General features: G+C 37.6%; 1 protein-coding gene across 4 annotated transcripts in view; it reads left to right on the plus strand.

Annotated features, from left to right (window-relative positions):
- The window catches only part of LOC143340232 (uncharacterized), a 150,646-nt gene that overhangs the window by 77,407 nt on the left and 48,270 nt on the right, over window positions 1-24,969 (plus strand). For 3 of the 4 annotated variants that reach the window (XM_076761939.1, XM_076761936.1, XM_076761937.1), the window contains exons 8-15: window positions 7,591-7,851; window positions 14,984-15,309; window positions 15,919-16,468; window positions 17,510-17,934; window positions 18,942-19,071; window positions 19,574-20,041; window positions 21,310-21,480; window positions 23,196-23,333. In XM_076761939.1, the coding sequence (XP_076618054.1) occupies window positions 7,591-7,851; window positions 14,984-15,309; window positions 15,919-16,468; window positions 17,510-17,934; window positions 18,942-19,071; window positions 19,574-20,041; window positions 21,310-21,480; window positions 23,196-23,333 (2,469 nt within the window). The remainder of the gene's footprint in view (window positions 1-7,590; window positions 7,852-14,983; window positions 15,310-15,918; window positions 16,469-17,509; window positions 17,935-18,941; window positions 19,072-19,573; window positions 20,042-21,309; window positions 21,481-23,195; window positions 23,334-24,969) is intronic. The other variant, XM_076761938.1, reaches the window with a different exon arrangement.

Consider the following 24,969-nt stretch of genomic DNA (forward strand, 5'->3'; position numbering starts at 1 on the left):
CAGTCTGCTTCCGATCGTCGAACAGTGAGGTGTTCCCGGCGATTTAAACCGATAGTCGTCGAACGATTCGCGTTAAACAGTCGGTTCTGGTCGTCGATGTTATTGCAACCTTTCTAGCCGAGACATGCAAGTGAGTGATTTACTTTTCCTTTTGAACAACACCTTCGAATCCGGCCGTTCTACCCCGTTGATCGGCCTGAACTTTATTTACGGGCGTAGCGAGCTATCGGCCTGGAAATGATTCTAAGAAACTCGAAGGCGATTATTGCATAAGTGCGTTGATTGAATCGGTTTCTAGGCGGGTCCTTTCGTTGATCGTGCGTTTTTCGCGCATTCTTTGCCACCTTCTTCCCAACTTTGTTTCTTTTCAATAGATCGTACATGACAACACGAACTTTCAATAGGGAAGGTCGTGGATCTTAAGTCCAGTTATACATTTTGTTTGTTTTCACGTATCTTTTTCTTAAAATATTTTGTGAACATTGTTTGCTATCCTATAAAATTGTCTGCCATTAACTAATATCTGTCAATTCTCTGTGACTTGTTTCTTTTGACAAAGCACGAACAGTGAAAAGTTTCGATTTGAATTGTAAATAGTTTTAATCTTCGTCGCAGAACCTGAGACACTTTTAGCTTTCTCCTTCAAAGATTTAGGTTCCAATTAATGCTAGAATTCGTGCAAGAACTGCTTATAATATCGAAAGTTGATAAAACGAGACAATGGTCGTTACAAGCATAATTTGAATAATAATAGTACGTCCAAGCGTTTCAAGAATTCGGTAGCATAGAAAAACGTAAACATAACAAAAAGTAAACACGTGCTGCTGTTATTTATTTTACAGAAAACAACGAGGTTTCTCTGCGCGACTTTCTCAGTTAAATATCCAAGTTAATTTGCATTCCCCTTGGGTTTTTACCACGTGTCGATCAGCTCGTTTGTTTTCGATTACAAAACGCGCGGCTCTTTGTTCGCCGTTCCTGTTTTGTTTTCCGCAATCGTCGGGATCTGCGGTGAACCTCGCGCGTATCCACGCTCTCCTACGATGTACAACATTTCGCTTTAAGGTTATTGCTTAATTCAAGGAATCGAGGACGAAACTCGTAATTATTCCACCGAGGAACTCCATTACGTTCGTTGCGAGTGAGTACGTTTCCTCGTTCGTTGATTGTTCGTTCCGCGAGATGACCTAAAGTTGGAACAAACAGGGTTGAATCGACACTTTCCTAACCGTGAAATTTAAACAAAATGTCTACTTTCGACATTTCGAAATTTAAATCTGATCTAATTTACAATTAACGATACAGTTTCACAACTAACATATTGTCTTTCGGTAATCACCATGTCGATGTTTCTTCTAATTATTTCCTCTGAAGGGATCGATACTCCCATGCAGTCTGTTTTTACAAATTAAATTTAATAATTCCATGCACCAGAATATTTAAAATTTTGTATAATTATTTTCAGAATTCTCGCTAATATCTGTCAAGAGTAATAATGTTTACTGACAACGAGTCAGTTTTTATCCCAAACTGGTTCTGTTTCGAGACATTGCATGCAGCGATAAATAAATCGGACTAGTTCGTTGCGCGGCAAAGTGTACATTTTCTGAATTTGTATGTCGTAGAAAGTTTATAAATTATATACAGATTGTGATCTTTTGTAGGCGATAGAACAGTCGGTTTAGTGACTTAAGTGTACGCGGGGCGATTGTTATCTGAATGTTTCACTGTTACGCCTTTCACCCGGCTTTGACCAGCAATTAAGTTAACCCCCTTAAGAAGATCAACTCGTAAAACGTGATCATTTGCGTGTTGCAAAGTCTTGCCGCTTCTAAACACGTTTACGAACATAAAGTTGCATCGCGTGTACGCGTCTTAATAGAGACCTTCGCGTCAATTAGTTTATAAAATTAATGTCTTCGGGGACGGAAAATAACCAGTAATTCGTTCGTAATGGTCGACGATAATTTTAACGCTCCGTGAAAATTTCTCGAATGCCAGCTACCCCGAGCAAAGTTCACGAATCAATTATCCTTATGTTGAAACTTATCGTTAATTGTGTTGGACGTGCTTCTGCGTTCAGTCTTCTTTTATCAATCTTATGGCTTGGCTTATCTATTACCTGCCAAGCATTAACATACTTCTAAGCGGTTCGGTTTTACATTTATTACTTGCATATGGAGCATACGATTCCAAGGATTTAGAGATTTACAAACACTTGATTTTAAACGTTAATTCACAATGGTGAACTGTTGATAAATAGCAGCAGCTGCACAATTTTCAGAGCAAGTAGGAAATAAAGTTTCCAAACAACGACATATGGAAAATGAATTATGAGCATAAAGCTTCGCAGTAGAAAACGCTTGAGATAAAGTTTATTTTAATGTTTGTAAAAGATGGTCGATGTGGTTTGCTTCGCCATAAACCTGACGTTTGCGGATCATAAATCGACGTACAAATATTTCTTCCAGTCCCGTATTGTAACTCATGCATTTTAAAATTATTTATTATCGATTTTATACACACATTTTTCGAAACCATATTCCTCGAATATGTAAATAGAGTTTTCATCAAAGATTTACTACGCGTGCATCGAGTATAATCAATGAAAATAAATAATTTGCAAATATACGTGTCCGTACGATAAAAACAAATAACGTATCTAATTTATCGTTCGACATAAATGCTCTTCCGTCGACATTTTAAAATACGTAATACACGATGTGTCTTCGTGGTATCGTTTCCTTGAATACATTACTGGAATCAATTAATCTATGCAGTTAGTTTATCACGGTAATCATTAGACCAGAAAAGCAGCTATAACTCAGAAGACCAGATTAAAGTAGGTCACACGACTCATACAAACGCCTTTTCTTTTCTTTTTTTTTATTCTAATTCATAGTCATTAAAGCAGATTCTAATAATAAACGAAACACCCTACGCGTAAGACCTTTTGCTAGATTCGCTGTTTAACGAATTCGCACGCACGGTTTCTGGGCAAAAAAAAGAAAGACGTCGGCGAATGTTGGCATTATCCATCGTATGATCTGCGGATACGGTAATTTGAAAGGAAATCGTAATTATTTCGAGCAGTTAAATGGCCTCGCGAACGTTGGAACAGAAAATTGACATGGAAGCGTGTATCTAATTAACGTACGCGTCTCATTGATGCGGCAATAATTTCCCTATTCAAAGTATACGGTTAATCCTATAAATCGCGGTTTCTAAATTTAGTCGACGCTCGGTGAAATCGACCATTAATCTTGCATTTATTCGTCGCCCGATATACTCGCGTATTCTGTACTGTATCAGTCCCGTCCATCGAACATCTTTCGTTAGTCACGTTGTGTCGTTTGCCCACGCTGCGTCCAATGGCGTAGCCTCTCTTAACGTTATCTCCGACCAGACGGTCGTACCGTTTTATCGACAATTTAAACGTGGGCCTGATGAACCGAGCTTCAATTAAACGTACTCCATGCGCTCGCAATTGTCTTCAATCTTTGTACGCTCACGTGGAAATTGACTCGCCGTGCTTCACGATACTCGCTTTTACTTAGATTTAATTGCCAACTTAGAACCGTACAAAGATTACTCTTCTACGCCGACGAACCAAACCATCGATACCGAATCGACTTTCTTTTCTGATTGTCATTAAACAAGGGGAAATATTACTCACCATTGGAATTTATTCAAATTAAAACATTTTTTATGCATGTTGAGTGTGTGTATATATGTTTGTTGGTATCTGGTTTGCTTCATTTCTCAGGAAAATCCTGAAATTCGGTATAGTAACTTCGTAAAGTATTATAGAACGTCGATGATATCCATTTTTTTTTATAAATTTCGTATGTGTGGATTTGTGTGTTCATGTTTGTACCTGCTCTCTGGTTTGCTTTATTTCTCAGAAAAATACTAAAATTCAGTATAGTAACTTCGTAAAGTATTATAGAACGTAGTAGCCATTAATATCTTTTCTTTTTTTATAAATTCTATATCTATAGATTTGTGTATTTATGTTTGTATAATCCCTAGTTTGCTTTACGCTTCGGGAATGGTTTATAAAAGAATAATAAACAAACGTTATCGGTACATTCAAGTGTCTAATAATATTTTCTTTAAGAATACTTTGATTATTGTTTATGGCAAAGTTTTACAAAGTATGAACAGTATTATACCTCAGTTCATTAACAAACGCTACATGCTTTGGGACTCTGTTTATGAATACAAATCTTATAAAGTTTAGTTTTTTCGAACTTTTCTAAAATTTCCTTCTGGGATATTCAAATACATATGTTTATGGATTTTATCGCCGATAAGCGCGAGTTCTCTGAATCCAGAAGCAACCATACAAGCCCAAATTATTATTCCATCGTGCGCTTTACTTCGTAAGTTACGAGCATCCATGTCGGTGTAAAGTTTTCACCAGATCAGTGTCCCACCGTGTAATTTGAATATTTGAAATTTACATTCATTAGAAAACAATACGTTTTCCCATAATTTAAAATCTTTTGTTACAAATTCTTTCCTTTTCTCTTGATTTATCTTATTCGTTGGATTTCCTTTCATGGCACGTGAGCACGCTATCTGATGTTTCCCAATATTATTCGTACGATATTTTTATCTGATTTTTTCGCCACGTTCATTTTTTATATACACAAGCAGAAACTTCAATGAATTTAACTTCGTTATACTTGCTATCTTCCTGTTTAATTAATTTAAAAGTGCAACCGGTGAAAATTATTAAGAAAATATATATCAAAGAAAAACATTTTTCCATTTATCATTACTTAAATCCATCGTAGCTTAACGTACTTCGGACGTAACTGTAACTCTGTTGTATAAATTTTATTTATCCAGTAATAAAGGATGAAGAAATACAAGAACTATAAAAAATATAAATGATTGCTTTTGATGATCGGGCGCAGTTCCTTTTTCCTGAAATAATATGCGTTGTGTAAGTTTATCGGATGTGAAAGACTTTGATGAAGCATTTACGTAACGTTCAATGTTGCAATTATTATTGTCTATTCTAATATTAATACCGTAGTTCTTAATTAATTTTACACGCAAGGAAAAACGCGCATCGTGACGCATAGAATTGTATTTCGTTTTTAGTGTATTAGGTTGTTGCGTAAGTTTCGTCCAGTAATTTCTTGTTAAGTACACATAAAATAAGAAATACTGGATACTAATTTTAGAGCTCCCAAACAGCCGTTATGCACATCTAAATTCTTCAATAAATCTGTGTACGTTGAAAAAATAATTTATTCTTCTGCTGAAGTCAATACTTCAATTTCACGAATTTTCTAATAAAATTTAAACTGTATATTTTTAGATGTATATGTTTGCAGAAAATGCGAAGGAAAGAACGAAGACGAAGTAGAAATCCGTGTTAATTTCGAGTACAAAGTATCTTTAAACATTGAATTTCGCTTTCTCGTTCGTCACTTTCGTTTCTTAATTTGACACGCGCGACCGACAGAAGTTTTTTTGTTCGTTCGAGCGAGAGTCGGGGACGCTGCGTGAATTTTTGAACCGTGGACAGCGCGTTTCGAGCGAAGAAGGAAGCCGGGTTTTATACGAATTCACTAAAAATGTTAGTTGGACCGAGGCCAGAGTAAAATTAGTTGAATCGAGAATAAGAACGATGCCGCGTAAAAATCGTTTCGCTCTTTGTGGACACGCGTTGCTCCACTAATTTTTTCCTCTGAAGCTAGTTTCTTACAGTACAGTTTCGTTTTACGAAGGTTGGCGGAAAACAAGTAGGATTTGTAGGAAATTAACGATCGATGATCAGAGGAATATATATTTTTAGAAATTCTTGTAACTTGGTCCGCAGTATATTTTATTTTATTTTCTTTGACATGATAGCCAAAAGGTTGTGCACCACTGTTTTATAGCACGTCTTTTGTGATAATTTTCTTATGATGTTGGGGTGGTAACCCTCCATTCAATACCTCAAGGCCTCCTCAAAGAATTCTCCTGCTCCGGTTCAAACAAAGAGACTCGAAAAGCACGTGCGCGTATAACCGGATCGGTTTAAGGGATCCTCTATTCAAGAACTCTAAAAAATGACATTATCGATAATACCTTTCTCGAATTTGTGTAGTTATTTGTAGATATCTCAAGGAATATTTTCATCAAGAAAATATTATTATAGGAGAAAAATATTAAAAATTGTTGTAAAGACACTTCAAAGAAAAATAGTAAAATTTTTAAATTGTATGTACTGTGATAAAGTTTGCTATTGAAATTTAGTGATTACTTTAATTGCATAAGTGAGGAATGAGGTTTTGTTCATTGATATTTCTGAGTAATTATCCAAACGTTTTTTATTGATTACGACGTTTCGGCCCTGTATATGGAGCCCTCTTGAAAGGCTTCTAAATCCCATAATTCCTTATAACTGCATTTATAATATTCTTAACCTTCATGTTACTCTAGATAAACTTTCTATTTTTTTAAATCTATAGGTCCGAAACGTTAAGTTAGTAGTGAGTAAAGACTAATAAACAAACTGAAATTTATAAGCTTATTTTCCAATTAGAAGAGATGTTGGCACAGGTGCACCACAACTTTGTACACATTTTCCATTATTCCCATACATCGTACCTTCATGTAAATTTCTGATATACGTAACACTGTACTTAGGTTCTTAAAATAGCAGAAAATATGCGAGACCAAGAACCAGTACAAAACAGGGGGTCAATCTTCTTAGAAAAATTAAATGAAAATTTAAAATGGAACTTTTTAAAATTAATCATTTGTATTATTTTGTTAAAATAATTGCCATTGCTGCAAATAAAATATAATCAATCAAGAGGGTTTTTGCTCATACATCTGGAAGATGATAAATTTTTTTTAATAACAACTCCCGAGCTTATGATTTCGATTCAGTATAGCTAAGAGGCCCGACTAATTGGCACTTTTAAGCAGTGAATAGAATGAACGCGTCTGGCGCTCAAACGGTTAATAATTTTGAACTTGAGCCACTTGCAATTTAGTAGAAAAGATTACAGCAGTTTCTTTGAAGAGTCATTTTACCAATCGTTGTTTACATTATTGTGATTCAGACAATAAGTATATTCCTAAAGAATAAAATGAAATATTGTTCGTTTAATTCGGATGACTAGGACGACGACAATTAATTCGTCCAATTGGACACGTTCTGGGTGTTCATTTGTAAGTCGTTCAATTTTGTGTGAAAGCTTGGTAGGTTTATCAGATTTTCATAATTAATTCTCGAAATATCACATTGAAAACTCTCAAGAGTTTTATCATGATGAACGTCTTTAAACCTTAAAAAGAGTTAAAAAAAAAAATTTCTATTTCTTTTCCAGAGATCAAACTAAAATTCTATCATTCCCAGTGTACCAAAACTTTCATAACTTTGTCACCTTCGCGAATCTCGCGTGAATATTTTATAGATTCATTCGTAAGGCCTCCAAACGTTAAAAAGAGGTACAAAAAAGGTCTGTACTTCTTTTCAAAGCATAACAGTGGGTTCCCCCCTCGAGCTATGGGGTCTACGCCGCTGGCAGGCACGGAGAGGATTATCAGATAAAGTGATTCGGCGATTTCGTGTTTCAGAACGTTGTGCCTTACCGCTGCAGTAGCGACAGCGACGAGGAGCCAGTCACGAAGCAGCCTCGACTCAGCCGCAGACACTCACGGGGTTCTGGAAGGGAATCCCCGAGTCAGTCGGTACGTTCGACGCGCTCGAGCCGCTCGAAACACCACAGAGCCGCGAGATCGCGATACTACGAGGATCCAGCCACGGTCAGAGCGGATCTCTCCGACACCGACGCGTCTTCCGAGAATCGATCGATCAGCGATGGATCCTACTTCGAGGTGCGTATCGTACACATACATATATAACACCGTTGCTGGAACCGATTTTCTCCGTGGACGAGAACCGCGGGAGAGGGTGTCTGGAACGAGCGTGGTACAACCGTGAAACCGGTATGGCAACGCGTCTCGAACTCTGTCCCTGCGGAACAATGGTGTTCTTGTGCGAGCACGCGTTGCGACGAGGAGGAACTTCGGTTAATTGAAAGTGACTGGTTCGGTCGACGCTCTTGGTGTGCCTTGCTCGCTTCGTTCCCAGTGTCGGTTGGTGAACTTTGCTGGATGTTTGGCTTACCGTTTCCGGTTTCTTTCCACGGTTTCCCATCGAATCCTTCCGGTGACGACGGAATTTCGCGTCGAATCCATCGCTTTCGACGATCAGTTCTCGCTGGTGCGTCCAAGTACGCGATGATGGCAATGATCGAAGTTGGATAAATTTTATCGACGAACAAAAATGTTTGATTCGTTTTAAAATTGGAATGTGAGTCTAATTTACGATGGTTTTTACGTATCTAACGTTTTGACTGTTCACGTCCTCGACATTTATATGAAATTTTAGTGTGAAAAATAGGAATATTCGGTATTTAAAAATGTATAAGCAGTGAGTGAGGTTTGGTTCGAAAGTAGAGTTGTAAGCTCGAAGCACCGGTCACCGATGACCACCGTGTCAGTGAACGCGTCAAAGATCTCTGTGAAATATCTCCGTGCCCATGTACGAATGATATTAACTGGGAATATGAGAAAAAGTAACAAAGAGGCTTGCAAAATTCGATAGATCAGTGTTAAAACGATGTCGAGATATGCGAATATTTTAAAATGATTTATTTCTATAGTGATCGTACCAGGGACTACTTAAGGAGCGAAGGCTTGGATAGTTCTTGTGCAACGGAACGTAATCGCTACAATTTCGTGTCGGGTGAATAATACTTTGTTACCAAATCAGTTTGGGAGACGGTTGCGAGGCGGTTCGAATACGAGGATGGATATCTGAGCATGGCAATGAAGTTGATCCTTATTATGTAGCCATTGTTTCATTTTGAGCGCGAAGGAAGCCTCTTGCATACTTTGTATACGCGTTGTGCCCACGTGTACCGCCATCGATCGAAAGTTGAAACGAAGAACTCGTAGCAAGAAAGATGCAACTCAATTTTTATCAGTCCTTAGTAAACTGGAGATAATTTTTAACATTAACGGACACAATTTATCTTCCCATTTATTATCAGATTCGCACGAAACTTGCATCAAACTATTCTGTTTTATTTATCGTAATATTGAAATATTATAACCAATCAAAATTACATCTTCAAAATCTGTTTCCTTTTACCAGTGTTTGAAATCTATCATATAGGAAGCGTTGCACCGATAATTCGCGAACAAGGTTCGAGTGTTCGCTTATCTTCAGTTTACTAATCGATTCGAAAGAACTTGCTTCGCGGAAGAGGCGAAATGCATTTCAAAGGAGAAAACCGCAGCTTACATTTTAATTTCCATTTGAACTCCCTCGCCGGGTGATTTCAGAATCCAAATTGAAATAACTGTAGTCGCTTCTCGGAACGTGCAATTAGCGTTCTTATTGGCGCGAAATGCCCGACAGCTTTTCGCCATTCGCGAGTGTAAAATATCCACCTTTCCTGTGCAGTTTTCGTTTCTGCGTGGTACACGATTCGTTCTCTCGGAGGTGTAGAACACTGCCAAAACGGACTAACGGTATGGACCCCGAACCCAAGGATACCTGGATATGGAAATGAGCTTGATCCTTATTAGGGTCCATTGTTTCGTTCCAAGAATAAGAGTGATCGCGTTGATCCGTCGACCTGGCTGCCTCGAATAGCACTTTGTAACTTTCGTGGTACGTTTCGATAGAACTTAGCCGCTCGATCGAACATTTCTACGTTCAACGAACATTAGTAAATAGCCAAAGTGTTCGATTAATATATTTGCAATCGTAATGAGAAAGTTCTTTGTATTTCTTTTATAGCTTTCGATCATTCAATTTGGATCCCTTGGTCTTTAAACTTTAAACTAGTTAACTTCATGGTCAAACGTTTTGAAATTGAAAATATATCGAAATTCGAAAATAACTTTTTCTAATTTCACGTGGAAAACAATATATTTCAGTTTCATGAAAGTAGAATACATCGTGATTTATTGTGACATTTATTCGATTAGTATTCTGTATTTCAAATTCTAATTTGTATTCAACAAGCAATGGATACTGGATAACTTCCTCTAATTTCACGTAGAAAACAATATATTTCAGTTTCATGAAAGTAGAATACATCGTGATTTATCGTGACATTTATTCGATTAGTATTCTGTATTTCAAATTCTAATTTTTATTCAACGAGCAATGGACACATCGTTCCTTATTTGTTGTGGATGGATAGAATAATTCCAAGTATCATTTAAAAATGAAAGAACATAGAAGAACATTTACGAAATAGTAAATAAATCGTGTCTGATCTTTATTATCGTATTTTCTTTTTTCATTTTCATTCGTTCGTAATATCTAGTTCGGTTGATTTCTCGTTTGACATGTCGTAAGCGCGAATCACGTGTCGTAAGAATGGAGCATAGGGTATAATTGAAAAGTGTCATAAATGCATGAATTGTACTGCATGTGATGAGAAAAATAAATATCTGTTAAGAAATGCATGGTTTCATAAAAGAAAAAACTAACGCAAGTATATTCCACTTGCACCGTTGCATAAAAGCAGATAATTGTTATCTTGAAAATACTGCCTTACTAACAATTCCACCAATAATACTTGGACGACAATTTTCTTTTCATATTAGTGGTACATACAGTAGTACCTCGATTATTGCATGAGAATCTTATTCATTGTACGATAACAAGCTATATCGACAAGTAAGATCGAAGACTTCTTATTAATTTTGTTACCTCGATTATTCCAACAATTTTCAGTTTTAATTTTCTGCAATTGTCCACTTTTCCTTAGAGACATTTACTTGATTAACTAATTACACCTGGATCAGTTTCTCATTCATCGAACGTGGAACATAATCCGATACTATAATTCAGATTGTATTTTTCATTGAATGAATAATGAAAGTTGTTTGTATTCTGTGGGTAAATCGAAATCGTTAACTGCATAAGAATATTGCCAGCTTCTGCTTTTAATGCATCTTCGTTTTCTCTCGTCTCTCGCCTGAGAAAGTAACGAAACGGTGAACCGTTGCGGATGAATTCTTTTGAACGTCTATCGCGTCGATCGAGCGCGTGGATCGACCACTCATTGTGTAACGCTGCTCGTCACACGTTACCCGTGCGAATGATCTATCGTTCGCGAGCAATGACAATCTTATTACGGAGAACGCGCGTGTTCGACAGCGTTCCTTTCGTTCCGACTCTTTATCCGCCAGGTGAAATTGATTTACGAGGATGTAGATTCGTTTCATCCAGGGATCGTAAAAAACAGCCAACTCTTATTCCCCTTAAATTATGTTCGAATTAACGTCCAAGTTTTCTCGGTAATTCTTATTCCTTGAAAAATGAGAAATCGGATATTTCTCGAGAATGCGTACGAAGTTAAGAAAATCTTTGCAAACTCTATAACTCTGTTGTTAATATTTATCAAAAACAAATGTTTACATCTGTTGCATAAAATGTGTGAAAATACGGATGTTAAAATTACATTAATTCCTCAACAATTGCACACCTTAAAATCATCGAATTCCCTTTTTTATTCTCCGAGTATAAACGCAATAATCTATAAATTTCCAAGTTTATTTCTTCGACACAGAATTTCCAAAATTTACGAACCGTTGCAGTTTATGGGAGAACGCGTGCATAAGTTCAAGGTTATCGAATTTCATAATCCGTCGAAATAATTCTCCCGCCGCACCCTGTATCATTTAAAGACGAAACGGGGACACCAAATTGGTATTTACGAGCTTCACGTGCAACGCAGTTTGACCGTCCAGTGGAATTCCTTTGTGGCAGAAAATTGTTTCATTATTATCGAACAGCGAGAGAATATTGAGTCAACGTACGAGCCAGACGGTAATAATTTCTGACGCGAATCCAGGCCATCGAATCGGTATTTACGCGCTTCTCGTTGGCGAGTATTAAATGCTTGGAAAGAGAATCTCGCCGATACGGGATCGGCTTAGTAATTATTAAAACGGCGGGAAGAATGATACGCAGGAAGAGGCGAATCGTGAATGGCGCGATCGAACCGGTACTTCTTCCTTCGAGTAATTTTTTTTCAACTTTTTTTTTTCCACCGCGGAGGAAGCTCGAAAATCTTTCTTGTTCGCGCGCGTTGCTCTGCTCGAGCGGAATGAGAACTCCGCGGGTGAAAGTACCGCGGGGCCTTTTACCTTCTGAAATACTCACCGGGCACGAAATAAAATAAAAATTGAAATTGACGCGTAATTACGCGTACGTGACGTTGAGAAACGCGGTTTTGCATCGCACAGCGACCCTTCCTTTACGATGGAAGCGTCATTTTTTCCAGTGTTTTATCCCCTACGCTCGGAAACCAGTTTCTTACGCGACGCGGAAAGTTATTACGTTTCGTTATTTTCGCGAAAGAAATCGATTCTAAGTACGCGCGCGCAATATTTCGAGGATCGCCTCGCACCGTTTGGCGGAAGAAACCGGTTCCACCTTTTATTACGGTCAGATAGTTTCAAATTTGTAAAAGTGAAAACCACGCGCGCAAGAAATGATTTTCTCTCGCTCCGATATGCCGACAGAAATCGAGTTTTGCGGCCGGAATGCTTGGAAAATGTGCTTCGTTAACCTTGCCATTCTATAGCGCCTAGAAAGAATCTCGTCAATGATACGTAATTGAATTTAATATCGGTGAGATTTTTATAAAATCTTCGAATGGTATTCTTCGAGTAATTTTCTATTGAATGTATCGTATTCGATGAGATCAATTTTTATTTTGGTAGATGCGTGGATTTAATACTGGTGAAATTGTTAGTTTTATTATACAGGGTGTTCGGCCACCTTTCAAGAAAATTTGAGTAGGAGATTCTAGAAGCCAAAATAAAACGAAAATCAAGAAGTTATTAACGTTTAACGTTTCATAGTGACCAGAATATTTTTCGGTGAAAAAAAAAATTTCAAATCGTTCTAAAAAAATTATTTTCAGTTGCAGGGGTCAGTTACAATCATTTTTGGTCAATACACAAACCCCCAAAATCCTACGTCCTTTCGAGAAAAAAATTCACCTAGGTGGACAAATTTTTAGCAATTTTGTTAATAACTTTTTAACGAAGTTTCAATCAACAAATTAATATTCTTGATTTTCGTCTTATTTTGGCCTCTAGAACTTCTGATTAAAATTTTTAAATTGTATATTATATTTGATAAGATGGTTGTCCAATTTCTTTGAGTAATGGCGAACGAACGATAATTTCTTTTGGATTATCTCGAACTCGAGAAATTCGCAAAAGTGAAAATCGTGGAAGTCTTTCTTGCTTTGCAGCGATTAGAATGTTTTCGTCGTTCCCCCTGTGCGAATGCATCGAACGTAAGCATTCTCCGGGAAACCGTGCTTCGAATGCGCACCCGATGAAAGAATGTGAAATTTTAAGCCGGTCACGGTTGCGTCACCAGCAATTTCATAGGCGACGAAGCTCCGTTTTGTCGAGCAACAAATAATATGCTGGTCGAACAGCGTTCGTTCGCAGGCTACCACCGAGACCATTAATATTTTACTACCGGATGTCCTACTACACCCGTGTCTTTTCGTTCCCAAAACCTGGGAACCGTTAACCTCTTCAGGCCTCTTGTATTACGCGCTGTACGGGAACTTCCAGAGAAAGGCAAAATTCTTATCTCAAAAATATCTCTTACAATTAAGCATAAACATCTATACAATACCAATTAAAATTTGCGTTACGGAATAAAACATTTCATAATGGTAAATTGTAATATATTGGTTCTGTTTAACTTCAAACAAAAATAACAAAGCAAATAATTGGACATTAAGAAACGGTAAATCGTAATATACTGGTTCTATTTAACATCAAACAAAAATAACAAACATTAGAAAATAATTTAACATTAAGAAACGGTAAATCGTAATATATTGGTTCTATTTATCTTCAAACAAAATTAAAAAGAAAATGAAATAATTACATTTCTAAAAATAGTAATCAGCAAATAATTTGACGTTAAGAAACGTCGTAGCTGAAGTATGTTAGTTTACGTTCAGAGGAATTTTTACACTAGAAATATGGTTATTAGAAATGTGACCGCCAAGATCTCATATGAATATTATAATTTTGTAATCGTATTGGATTCGTCGCGCCTCATTTAAGTCGCATTAAGCATTCGTCGAAAAGTTAAGATCGCCAGGCACTCAACCGATTTCTAACGTCGGATTTCTTTGCTCCCAGCGCTGGATCGTACGCGTTCGAACGCGTCTATTAAACGTTGACTAAAACAAGCGGACGTTTAAGTGTTAAGTGGAAAGAAATCTGCCGCGAAACGAACTCGTACAGCACGTAGCCAGATCCAGCAGCACGCGTAAAACGAATCGGACACGCACGTCGCGAATACGCTATAATACTTGTGTATTATAGCTCTCGAGGACAAGCTTTTTTGTTGGAAGAGATAGCGCTTTTAACTTCTCGTCAACAATTTAGTACTGTGGTCGAAGTTCGATATGTTTTTTTCCTTTTTTCACATGGAAAAAAGATCGAGATTAGATTTGTTTTCTTATCGCCTCGATCCTCGACGATTATTTTATGAAATGAAATAATTTACTTCTAAAAATTATACGGAGAAAAGCATATTTTTGAGTTCGTCGATGTTACGCGTCCATCGAGAGGAATATTCTGCTGTTACTATTTTGACGGAATCCTAGCAGCGTTTGAGTTAGCGCTCCAGTTAGCGGCTTGATCGATAATTAACTTCTTATCGTGGAAAATTATCGTAGCGATCTGTTTCGATCGTCGAGGTCGCCAGTCGTAACGAATAGATCTAAACGCGAGGTTCGATGTTTTGCTTCGTTATCGAAAACGGCGACCAAGAATTTGCTAAAAATAGCACTTGGACTGGTGAGTTGCTTCGAATCGATGAGTTTCAAGCAGCGTTTCCGGGTATCTTCGCGATTTTAATTCTTGTTAAACGTTTTATAACATTTGATTGCAGGATGAACTATGTCAGTTGTGTGTGATGGATGCAAAGTCCGCGGGAGTGGAGGACTCGCACGAAACTGTTAATCGTATTGCATCCATTTCGGGAGATCAGGGCGAAGAGGGCGATATAGAAGAGAACGCTGTAAGTGATTACGAAGAGGACGAAATGCCACCAACGCCCGACACCGTGCCGTTGACAAATTCGACGGCCATCGAGGAGGAATCTTGCGATCAAATCGACGGACAACCCGGAAACGTCGAACAATCGAATAGCAATCTTGCTACCAACGAGCCAGTGAAACGTCGTAGAACGACTGAGGAGGTCGCCTCCTTCAACACGTAAGATCCCTTATCAGTCTTTTATCTCGAGGCGATTCGACGTGCGTTGCTTGTTCCGCGCGCGAGAATTGAAATTCTTCAGAGTTCGACGCCGTGTAATCGCGAATGCAAACAAAAATTCGAAAAGCATCGTCTAAGTCATGCTTTATTCCATGCGTAATCGTCGAATTTCCAGTCGATTTTCTCTTGTACGAAATAAATTTATTCCACGTTTTTAATTTATTTTTGCAATTACATTATTCGTAAAATTGTTAGACTCTTATTCGATAAATTTGTATCTGAGATTCGTTAATATACTCAGTATTTGTCGATCGTTTGACGCTGTACAGTAATGATTCGTAAGATGAACAAGTCTGAAGTTCATTACTGTATCAATTCTGCAATAGTAAAAAAATATAATAATAATGACTATATGTAATGTTTCATATGAATATTTTTTATTCGAGAAATAGTAAATTGTATTTAAATTTATTTTTATGCACTTCATCGTTGGTCTTCAAAAGCATTAAATTTTATTTTTCGACTACTTTTATCGCTATAAAAGCAAAAATGAGTCAAAAAGTATCTTCTATACCGTTGAAGGTTAATCGATTCGAGGTTTTGCTGCAGGTCTGACCGTAAGTCGAAGAACTGCGCGACGTTCTACTTCAGACACCTGGACACCGACTCCGAGCAGAACGAGGAGGCGGCCATCGCCGCGGACGACTCGTCGGAGGAGGAGTGGACGTACACGTCGTCGAACGTGAACAGCGTCCAGGAGCATCGTAAAACGAACGTCCTGGTGCGGCTCGACTTCGGCGAGACGCCGCGAAACGGGCATCTCGGCGAGGGAACCGCGAAAACGACCGAAGTGGAGCCCGTCAAAGGCGTCGGGATGGAGTGCGTCGACGAGACTTCAAACGAAACCGACGCGTCTTCTCAGCACGAGAAAGACAGTGACGACGAAACGAGAAACGACAAGACGAGCATCCAGAGGCTTATTAAGGAGGTAGAGAAATTGGTCAGCGAGGAGAGGCGCGCGGGAGTGCCCAAGACGTTCCCCCAGCTCATTCTCGACGATAAGGGTATAACGAACAATCATCGAGCCAAGTATGCTCGAATAAAGGAGTGGTTGAAGTTGAACTCCGCGCGCGGCCACGAAGGACGATCTACGTCACAGGTAAGTTGTAATTATCGCTATTGTTGCTTACCCGCTGACCCGACGATTGCCTTTCGAGGCGCACGGATACGACGCGACGATGGCTCGTTCGATATCGAACGTTCGAATCGAGGGAAACTTTAGCCGACGTCCTTCTGCGAATGGAATTTAACGTGTTAATAAATCGTTAGATCTTGCGCCGAGATATACGATTGCCTTTCGGTTTCGATTGTGAATAATTTCGCCACAGGAGGAATGCTATTTTCCCCTTCAGCCTTTTGTTCGGTCGCAGTGGTGGCCAAACTTTGTCACGATTGAAAAGCTAAAATATAGTAAATATCGTTGGTAGTCAATTTTTGTTCAGCAGGGTTCTCCAAAGAAATTTTTATTTTTATGTGAATTCATGTTTGTAATTTTTCTTGTAACATTTTGTGGTGTATTTAATTTCCTTGCTTGTGGGCTTAATTTTAAACGATACTTAGATTTAATCATTTTTGTACGAATCCACGAGAGTCATAGTTTGGCTATCATTGTTGTATCATTGCTGAAGTTTACTGAAGCTTCGACTGCCGGTGTTTTTTTTGCACAAGATTTTCTACTGTGGAACTAGAGAAATTGATTTTCAAGTTGAGATGTCGAAGGAAATAAATTTGGATAGGATTTCAGTGAGTTTTAACAAGCTTACAAAATTAAGTATTGAAACAAATTTTAATCTTGCAAAATTAAAAATGAAGAATTATACGGTTTTTATAAAATTTGATATAATGAAACAACCAAGAGATTAAATTTTAGAATAATATTGTCTATTTTCTTAAAAAATTAATCAGTAACGATTCGAACATCGATACCACTGTTCCTTTAGTGTTTTCAATATTTGAAAATCGACGATCAAGTAATTCTTTTTTCACGAAAAGTAAATGTTCCCGAAACGAGTAAAATTGAAAGACGCGAATGAGAGAAGGGTTCAGGCGTTTACGGTTTGCAAATGTTCGGTGGCGTGACGCGCGTCAGCTCTAACGAGGGCTAAGGGGAATTACAACGTTTCGTAACAATTGTAATCAGCGTGAATTACAGCCGTTGGATAGCTGCGATGCCAGCGGCGAGTACACGACAGAAGAATCCGACGGGGAGAGACAGTCGGTCTCATCGGAGGATCTGCAGAGCAGCGTTGCAACTTACCGTCGATTCGAAGGTGCACTTGGCTGCACGTCCCAGTCGATGTCGCAAGAAATATTCGATGACGCCGACAAGACGCCGATCAACGAGGCGCATCCGATGCTGGACTCGAGCACGCCGAAAGTCGTGATGCGCTCCAAGCAGAAAACGAACGGTCCCAGACCGTGGAGCGTCTCGTGTATCTCGCAGATCGGAAACAACTCCAGTTTAAATCAAACGAACGACCCGATTTCGCAGTTCTCCATCTCCGAGACGGCGCTCCATCAGCTAATTGCTACACCGCCGACCAAGTCCGTGTCCCTAGATGCTACGTGAGTATATATATACATAAACGTTCACGATCTTTTGCTTTTCTCCTTTAACGTACAGGGTGTTGAGAGAAAACGTTTACAGACTCTTAACAGGACAGAATCGACCATATTTCATTCGCTAATAATCGCAGATTCGTTTAGTTTTTGGTATAGGGTTTATTCATGTGAATATTGGTTCAACTGGTACCATACTTTACTGTCAACTTTCACCCATAGACTGTATATTTTATTTAAAACACTTATTTGTAGAAGAATTAAATTAAAATTTAGCTAGTAAGAGGATACATCAGAATTTCTCTTTGGGTGAATTTTCACCCATGGTATCAATTAAGGGTTAACAAAATTACATTCTAATTTATAGACGAAGTTATTTATCCAATTCTGGTGTAGGTCGAAATTTGAGTGTGCCAATATTTGCATGATTTATTACGTTGCCCTAGCCAGGAGCACGAATCGTTCGCTTATTATGCACTCATCTCGTGGAAATTAAAAGTTACGTTCCAAGCAAGAAAGCGATAATTCATTAATTTCTACATATCAAAGCAACGCGTGTCGTAATATCAATATAACTTACAGGATCAATACACTCTGGTATTAAATGGAATTGCAAAAGGTTGCTTAAGTGAAACTCAATAGTTAATAGTAAATTATTCTGCGAGTTCTCAATATTTAATACGGCATTGACTCTGTTGGCAACTTGACGTGTATTTTATAAAGTTACATGTCTCAATTTCACAATATAAATAACAATCTGCTTCATTGAAAGTGAAGCAAATTTATTATCGTGTTGCAACTTGTAAAGTAATTTCATTAATGTGTATTTTACTGTCTATTGTAATCATTTATCCATTCAATCTGATGACTATTTACGGTAGAACGTGTTTCTGCATATTCAAAATAGATTTTTAGTTCACGAATAACTGTTCACGATGTATGCAGTGAACGCAAACTCTCGTGTTGAATTATTGACTCGAACGCGTTTCGATTTCTCCGATTCCGTGTTGCAGAGGATCACGCAAATCGTTCAACAACTCGACGTCTACGCTGTTGGAGGAGTCGATCATCTGTCACGACGGCCGCGTGGTTCGAAACAGCTCGTTGCGCAGAAAGAAGAGCAGACTTCGCAAGAAGACTCTGGTAAGTTCGCGTTCCCGTGCTAAAAAACCACCAAACGGAAAGAAGTTATTAGGAATAAATCTTGTAATCGAATCGGTAACGTTTGTTGCAGTCGTAAATGACATTTATCGTTTCCGTTTAGTTTCCAACCACCGGTTCGCGATCGTTCCGAACACCACCAAAAGAAAACCATCTAAATTACAAAAGTAAAACGCGTAGTACATAGCGAGGAAGAAGCTTCGAAATGCCTTGAAATAAAAATAAAAATAAATAGAAAGTTCGTAGGTAATAATAGTAAAATTTAAATCAGAATTTAAAAAAAAGAAAATAGACTAAATCAGTACGACTGCTAAAAATTTTTTAAAATTCTAAAATTGCTCGAAAGGGATATTGGACTATTTAAAATCAGTATGAGTACTAAAAATCTCTTTCTTTTATACTGCATCGAGGATCGTTTCGAATATAAAATTTTAAAATTGCTCGAGTATGTTTGGATAATTGGAACCCTTCTCTGGGAATTTAGGGTCGTAAGAGCGAATCGAGCTCGGAGGGTGTGAACGCCAATCAGTCCGCCGGAAGCGACGGTAGCTCGTCGAATCAGCAACGTTCGACGCGGAAGATGAGCGGAAGTCGTTCGATACGTACGATCTCGAGGGATTGCCACGGCCGTTTGACGACGTTGGTGAAATCGGGCTCGTTCTCGGGGTGCACAGCCCACCAGCAGCTCTCTTCGGAGAGGACGATAGTCAGCGACCCGACACCGCCGTTCAGGTTACCCTGTTGCACATCGGTGGCTTCCACGTCCGAAACCGAGGGCGAGGAACAACGCAATAACTGCACGCGCGGCTGCTTCGCGTACGACGACAACCTCCTGGACAACGTACTGAGCATCAAGGAGCTTTCCAATCAGCAGCTGAACGTCGACAGCGACGTGGAGATGAACAGTCTCGGGAACAACTCGTTCTCCGAGCAAGCCTGGGATAATTATCAGGTAACGACGTTTAGCCTTTGACATCCGACTCGCGCTAGGCGTTACGAACGTATGATTAACACATTTTTCATCCCTTCTCGTTTTGGTTACTTTCTCCGTCTATTGGCGACGTGGAACCTCGATTACTCCTACCGAGGAAATATTTGAGAAAATATAATGGGACCTAAATATCTTAATATAACACATTTTTCATCTCTTCTACTGAGAAAATATAATAGGATCCAAATATTTTTATTTTCTTAATAGAATCTCCTTAAAGATCGATCGTTTTATATTTCGGGCGAATATCAATAATAGAATTGAATATTTTAGAGTCGAGAATACTACACTGCAATTTGAACTTGATTTTTTTTTAAGGGAGTTAACATTTTTTTAAAAATCATGATATAGATGTTCCTGGTATCAGTAATTATTGCATCGTTAATTTTATGGTTTGTTATTGGCTCTATATTGATGAGGGTAAATTATGACGATCGGAATTAGTTTGAACCGTTATAGGAGTACATACGCGTTTAAATAGGACATGTTCGTATAATAGAGCGTTCGAATATCAGAGTGTTCCGATGGTGGAACGTTTGGGTAACGGGAGGTTCTACTGTATCTCAACGATTTTACGAAGCAAAGCTTTCGTTTCGTTCGTTGAATATGCATTTTATGCAAAGTACTGGAATAATTGAGAATAAGACTAACGCGAGCGTTAATACCTTTCTCTGATAGGATGAAGAAACTTTGTAGAATGTATGAGATGATCGATTTGTTTTTGTTGAGAGAAGCGTATAGTTTATTTGACTGAGCCTAATGAGACGTTTTATTCTTTTTTCTACGAGAAAGTGAAAAAACATTACCAGTAAACCATTCAAAAGAAGTTTATTATTTTTGTTTATTCCTTTCCTTCTGGTATCTTTCCCGCGACCTAAAGTTTAATAAAATTGCATTAATCAAACTATTTTATTTCAATAAATTACTAATATTTTTGAAACGAGATAAACCTCGTTCAAATTAAAAAACCCAAATAGTAATGTGAATTTTTTTTCCATCTAGACAAAAAATCTAGAATAAGAAATATAAATGTAATCGAAGTAATAAAAACTACCATTTGGGTTTTCTAAATTATAAAATTGCAAAATCAAGGATATCGTTACTTTGTTTATTAACATTAACTGCACCACCTTAATCACTTTGTTTTATATTTGATTGAGTGCTTGAATTAACACTGCTGTTATCCTTTATTTTGTATTTATGATTATTTAATGGTCTGTTTTCCCAAGGAAAAATATATGAGCGAGCCGTACAGCGAAGCGCCCGACGTAGAAACGGCTCGAAGATTATTGGACTTTGGAGACGATTACAGAAACTTCCTCGATAGTCAGTCCGATTGTGCCTCCAGTATGAGCGCGGTTCCCACTAGTTCTCCACTGCCTAGAAGTCGTATGCACCATGTACGTTCCATTCTATTCTTCTTTTTCGATCAGATGTCCGTATTTTTTCTGTAACGCCACAGATTATATTTTTGCATGCGATTTCTCAACATTTCGTACACACCACCGAATTGTTACATATTTATTTCCATTGTATCGTTTCGATGGTTCCTTAAAAGTATTATTGCAAAAATTTTAAATAGCATTATATTAGAAATAAACCAGTAGTGTATATTATCCCCACGAGTGTTCATGTAAATTTCGTTATACGTTACAATATTATAATCTCGATGCATTGTGGATTTAATGTGTCGAGGTATTTTGAATAATGACTATAGCGAAGTTGATGTATTGTAGTTACGTTAGCCTTAATATTCTGTTTACGTTATGGTATATTTCAGTTATGAAAATAAAGGTCTCGAAGGATTACCAATTTTTAATAATTATAATAAATTCATTTTTAGAAGGTTAGAACGAAAGTCCATACGTCAATTGATTCACTTTGTTCGACGTAATTTAATTAAATAGTGAATTAAATCTGAACTTTTATAAAGACTTCCTTTTTAACCTTGTACCTTGCAACCTTACATCGAATTATTAACTTGTACCAGTGATGCTCGAACGTGTCTTTTTTTTCAGTACAACGTAAATTATTTATCTATTTTTTATTAACGCTGCAATTTCACGTTAAATAATGACATTTATTTGGACATAGTGTTATTCTTCAATTTCTCGCGTAATATATTTCTTGGTCGAATCTCTCAGTCTCTTATCAAGGATCCTCTGAGACGAATGCGTCTCTGCAATGATGATATCTTAACGAGGGTAAACGAGTGTAATTACGGCCATAGACGCTGCGAAAGCTCTTTTGCAGTCGAGTGGACAAAGTATGATTTCACGGCAGATACAAATCAGAAATTACTATAAACTTCTTTCATTTTACACAATGTTTACATATTGAAAAATTTGCTGGACAAATTTTTTTTTACTTCATATTCATACCAATAATATATGTCCAAAATATAAAATATTAAAGCTTAATAAAAAGTATACACGTCCTATTATTTAAAACATTTTAAATTAGAATTCTACTCTTATAGATAACTTTGCATCATAATAAGACATTGAGAATAATATCGTTACTAATTATAGTGTGTCGAGCATAATTAGAATTATTTTATTTTATCGTGATACTAAACGATATTCAGTGTAACGCTTATCGTTGCGTGTGCATCAACACCGAGTCTGTATGCAAAACGATCAATTCGTTATCTTGATTTAACTACGCTTCAGATAACTATGATAACTAGATTTAGAAATTTTCGTCCTTGGTCGAGACACGTTCTGAGCGCCACTGGTACCAGCGCAACGAAAGCATCGTTAAATTCTCTGCTTCGTTTTAATATCTTTTGATCAGTGGTACGCAACTGTTCGACAGAAATATACCAGTTCATTTCAATTTAAGTTCTTTAACAAAAATTCTAATTCTACGTCGAAATTTCGGTATCCACTCTGAATAAAATTAAACAATCGAGCCAACAGTGAGTCTAACTTTAACGAACAATTGCGTCTGAATATCTAAATAGTGGTGATAAATTCCTTTAGGTTGCATGCAATGAATACTTTTAACGAATCATGTATTTATAATCGTGTCTAGAATGTTTTTTAACGTTTAGCGAGTAACGTATTAAAGCGTCGAACGGATTTTACGATCGTGTGTTTTCCATATGTTACAGGAAATCACAGATACCACGGAAGACAGCGACAGTGACGTGGAGGACATTCGGAATGTCGTAGAAAAGTCACAGTCGCAGTTAGTGTTCGCTGAAAATCTGTTTTTAAGGTCGAACGACGGGACAATGCCCGAGGATTGCGTACGTATTTCCCCCAAAAAGTTACTGCTTCTGTACTTAATAGCGAAAAAGCTGTACAGGTTGCTTCAGACTTTCTTGAAAAATATTACCAAGTTTGCTTTTAATTTCTATCGCATAACTGTTTGCACTGCTGCTAATGCCGTGCGTGTGTGGAAACGCATGAAGTCCTTTTTGCTGGACTTGACAGCACTCATGTCGCGCAACTACGGGAAGTTTAATTAGACTTGCATCCTTTTGCGTTTCTTTCCATTATAAAGTCAACTTCAAAGCGATTTTTACAAGGTTTTTACGAGCTTGGACGATCATTTTGTATATTAAAATAATATATTAGTTTCCTTTTCTTTTACCGTTATCATTGACGATACTGACGTTGACTTTTACTTTTATTTTGTAATATATTTAATTTATGTATATTTTATAACAGAATTTATGTTTATGTATAGTGTGTATAGGATACTGATATATTGTTCTATTTAACACTAAACCTATCGATACTTCGTGTATACTCATTTGTGTACCATTTGGATGCACAGAGTCGAAATATTTCAAAATAAACATAGAAGGTAGCATAAATTATAGTAGTTGGTATAGTCATCGGATAGAGGATGAAAAGCCCTTTAAAATGAGCGTTTGTACGAGTCGATAGCGTAACTAGTTCCGGAGATATGATAATTTTTGTTTCAAGTCGAGCGTCAAAATAAATGTCAAAATAAACATAGAAGATAGCATAAATTATAGTAGTTGGTATAGTCATCGGTTAGAGGATGAAAAGCCCTTTAAAATGAGCGTTTGTACGAGTCGATAGCGTAATTAGTTCCGGAGATATAGCATTTTTAGTTTCGCATCGATGCGGTGGCTAGTTTCGGAGATAGAGTTTGTTTACGTTTTGTTGCGCGCGCGCGAGTTCATTCATCTCGCGCGCGTAGATAGTAAAGAGTGCGTAGTAAATTCTTGGAAATACTACGCCGAACTAGGTCACGAGAGTCACGTACGCGGGGTAGGTCAGCACCACGCACGTGCGACAAGGAGGTCCGACTCCGCTAGACGAAGACAGAGATAGTCGAATTAGAAAAATTAACATTTACATAAATTACGATATCTCCGAAACGGAAAGTCCGATCGACAAAATTCAAAAACCACTTTAAAGGGGAAGGTTTGCCGCCGCTAACAATGGCTTAATAATTAATAAAATACTAGTAGTTTCGGAACTGCAAGCATCTAAAGTTTTTAGTATTTTTAATAGGCTTTCGTAAGGCGGGAGAGTCAGGCGTAGCGAAATTTTAAAAATTACGATTGTCTTTACACGATGATATCTCCAAAACGGATAGTCGGATCGACAAAATTTAAAAACCACTTTAAAGGGGAAGGTTTGCCACCGCTAACAATGGCTTAATAATTAATAAAATACTAGTAGTTTCGAAACTGCACGCGTCTAAAGTTTAACTATTTTTAATACGCGTTGTGACCAGTCGTAGTAGGTTTAGTGTTAATGAACGATATTCGAACGTTTTAAACAGTGAACATTAATAAAATTATTTATATTAAACACATTTATTTTAATACGAGTAAAACGTTGCTTTTTTTTTATGTGTTTGTGTTCGTTCACCTGATTCATCCTTACCAGAATCGTCGTGCA

Source organism: Colletes latitarsis, chromosome 3 (genome assembly GCF_051014445.1).
Source record: "Colletes latitarsis isolate SP2378_abdomen chromosome 3, iyColLati1, whole genome shotgun sequence".
Taxonomy (NCBI): domain Eukaryota; kingdom Metazoa; phylum Arthropoda; class Insecta; order Hymenoptera; family Colletidae; genus Colletes; species Colletes latitarsis.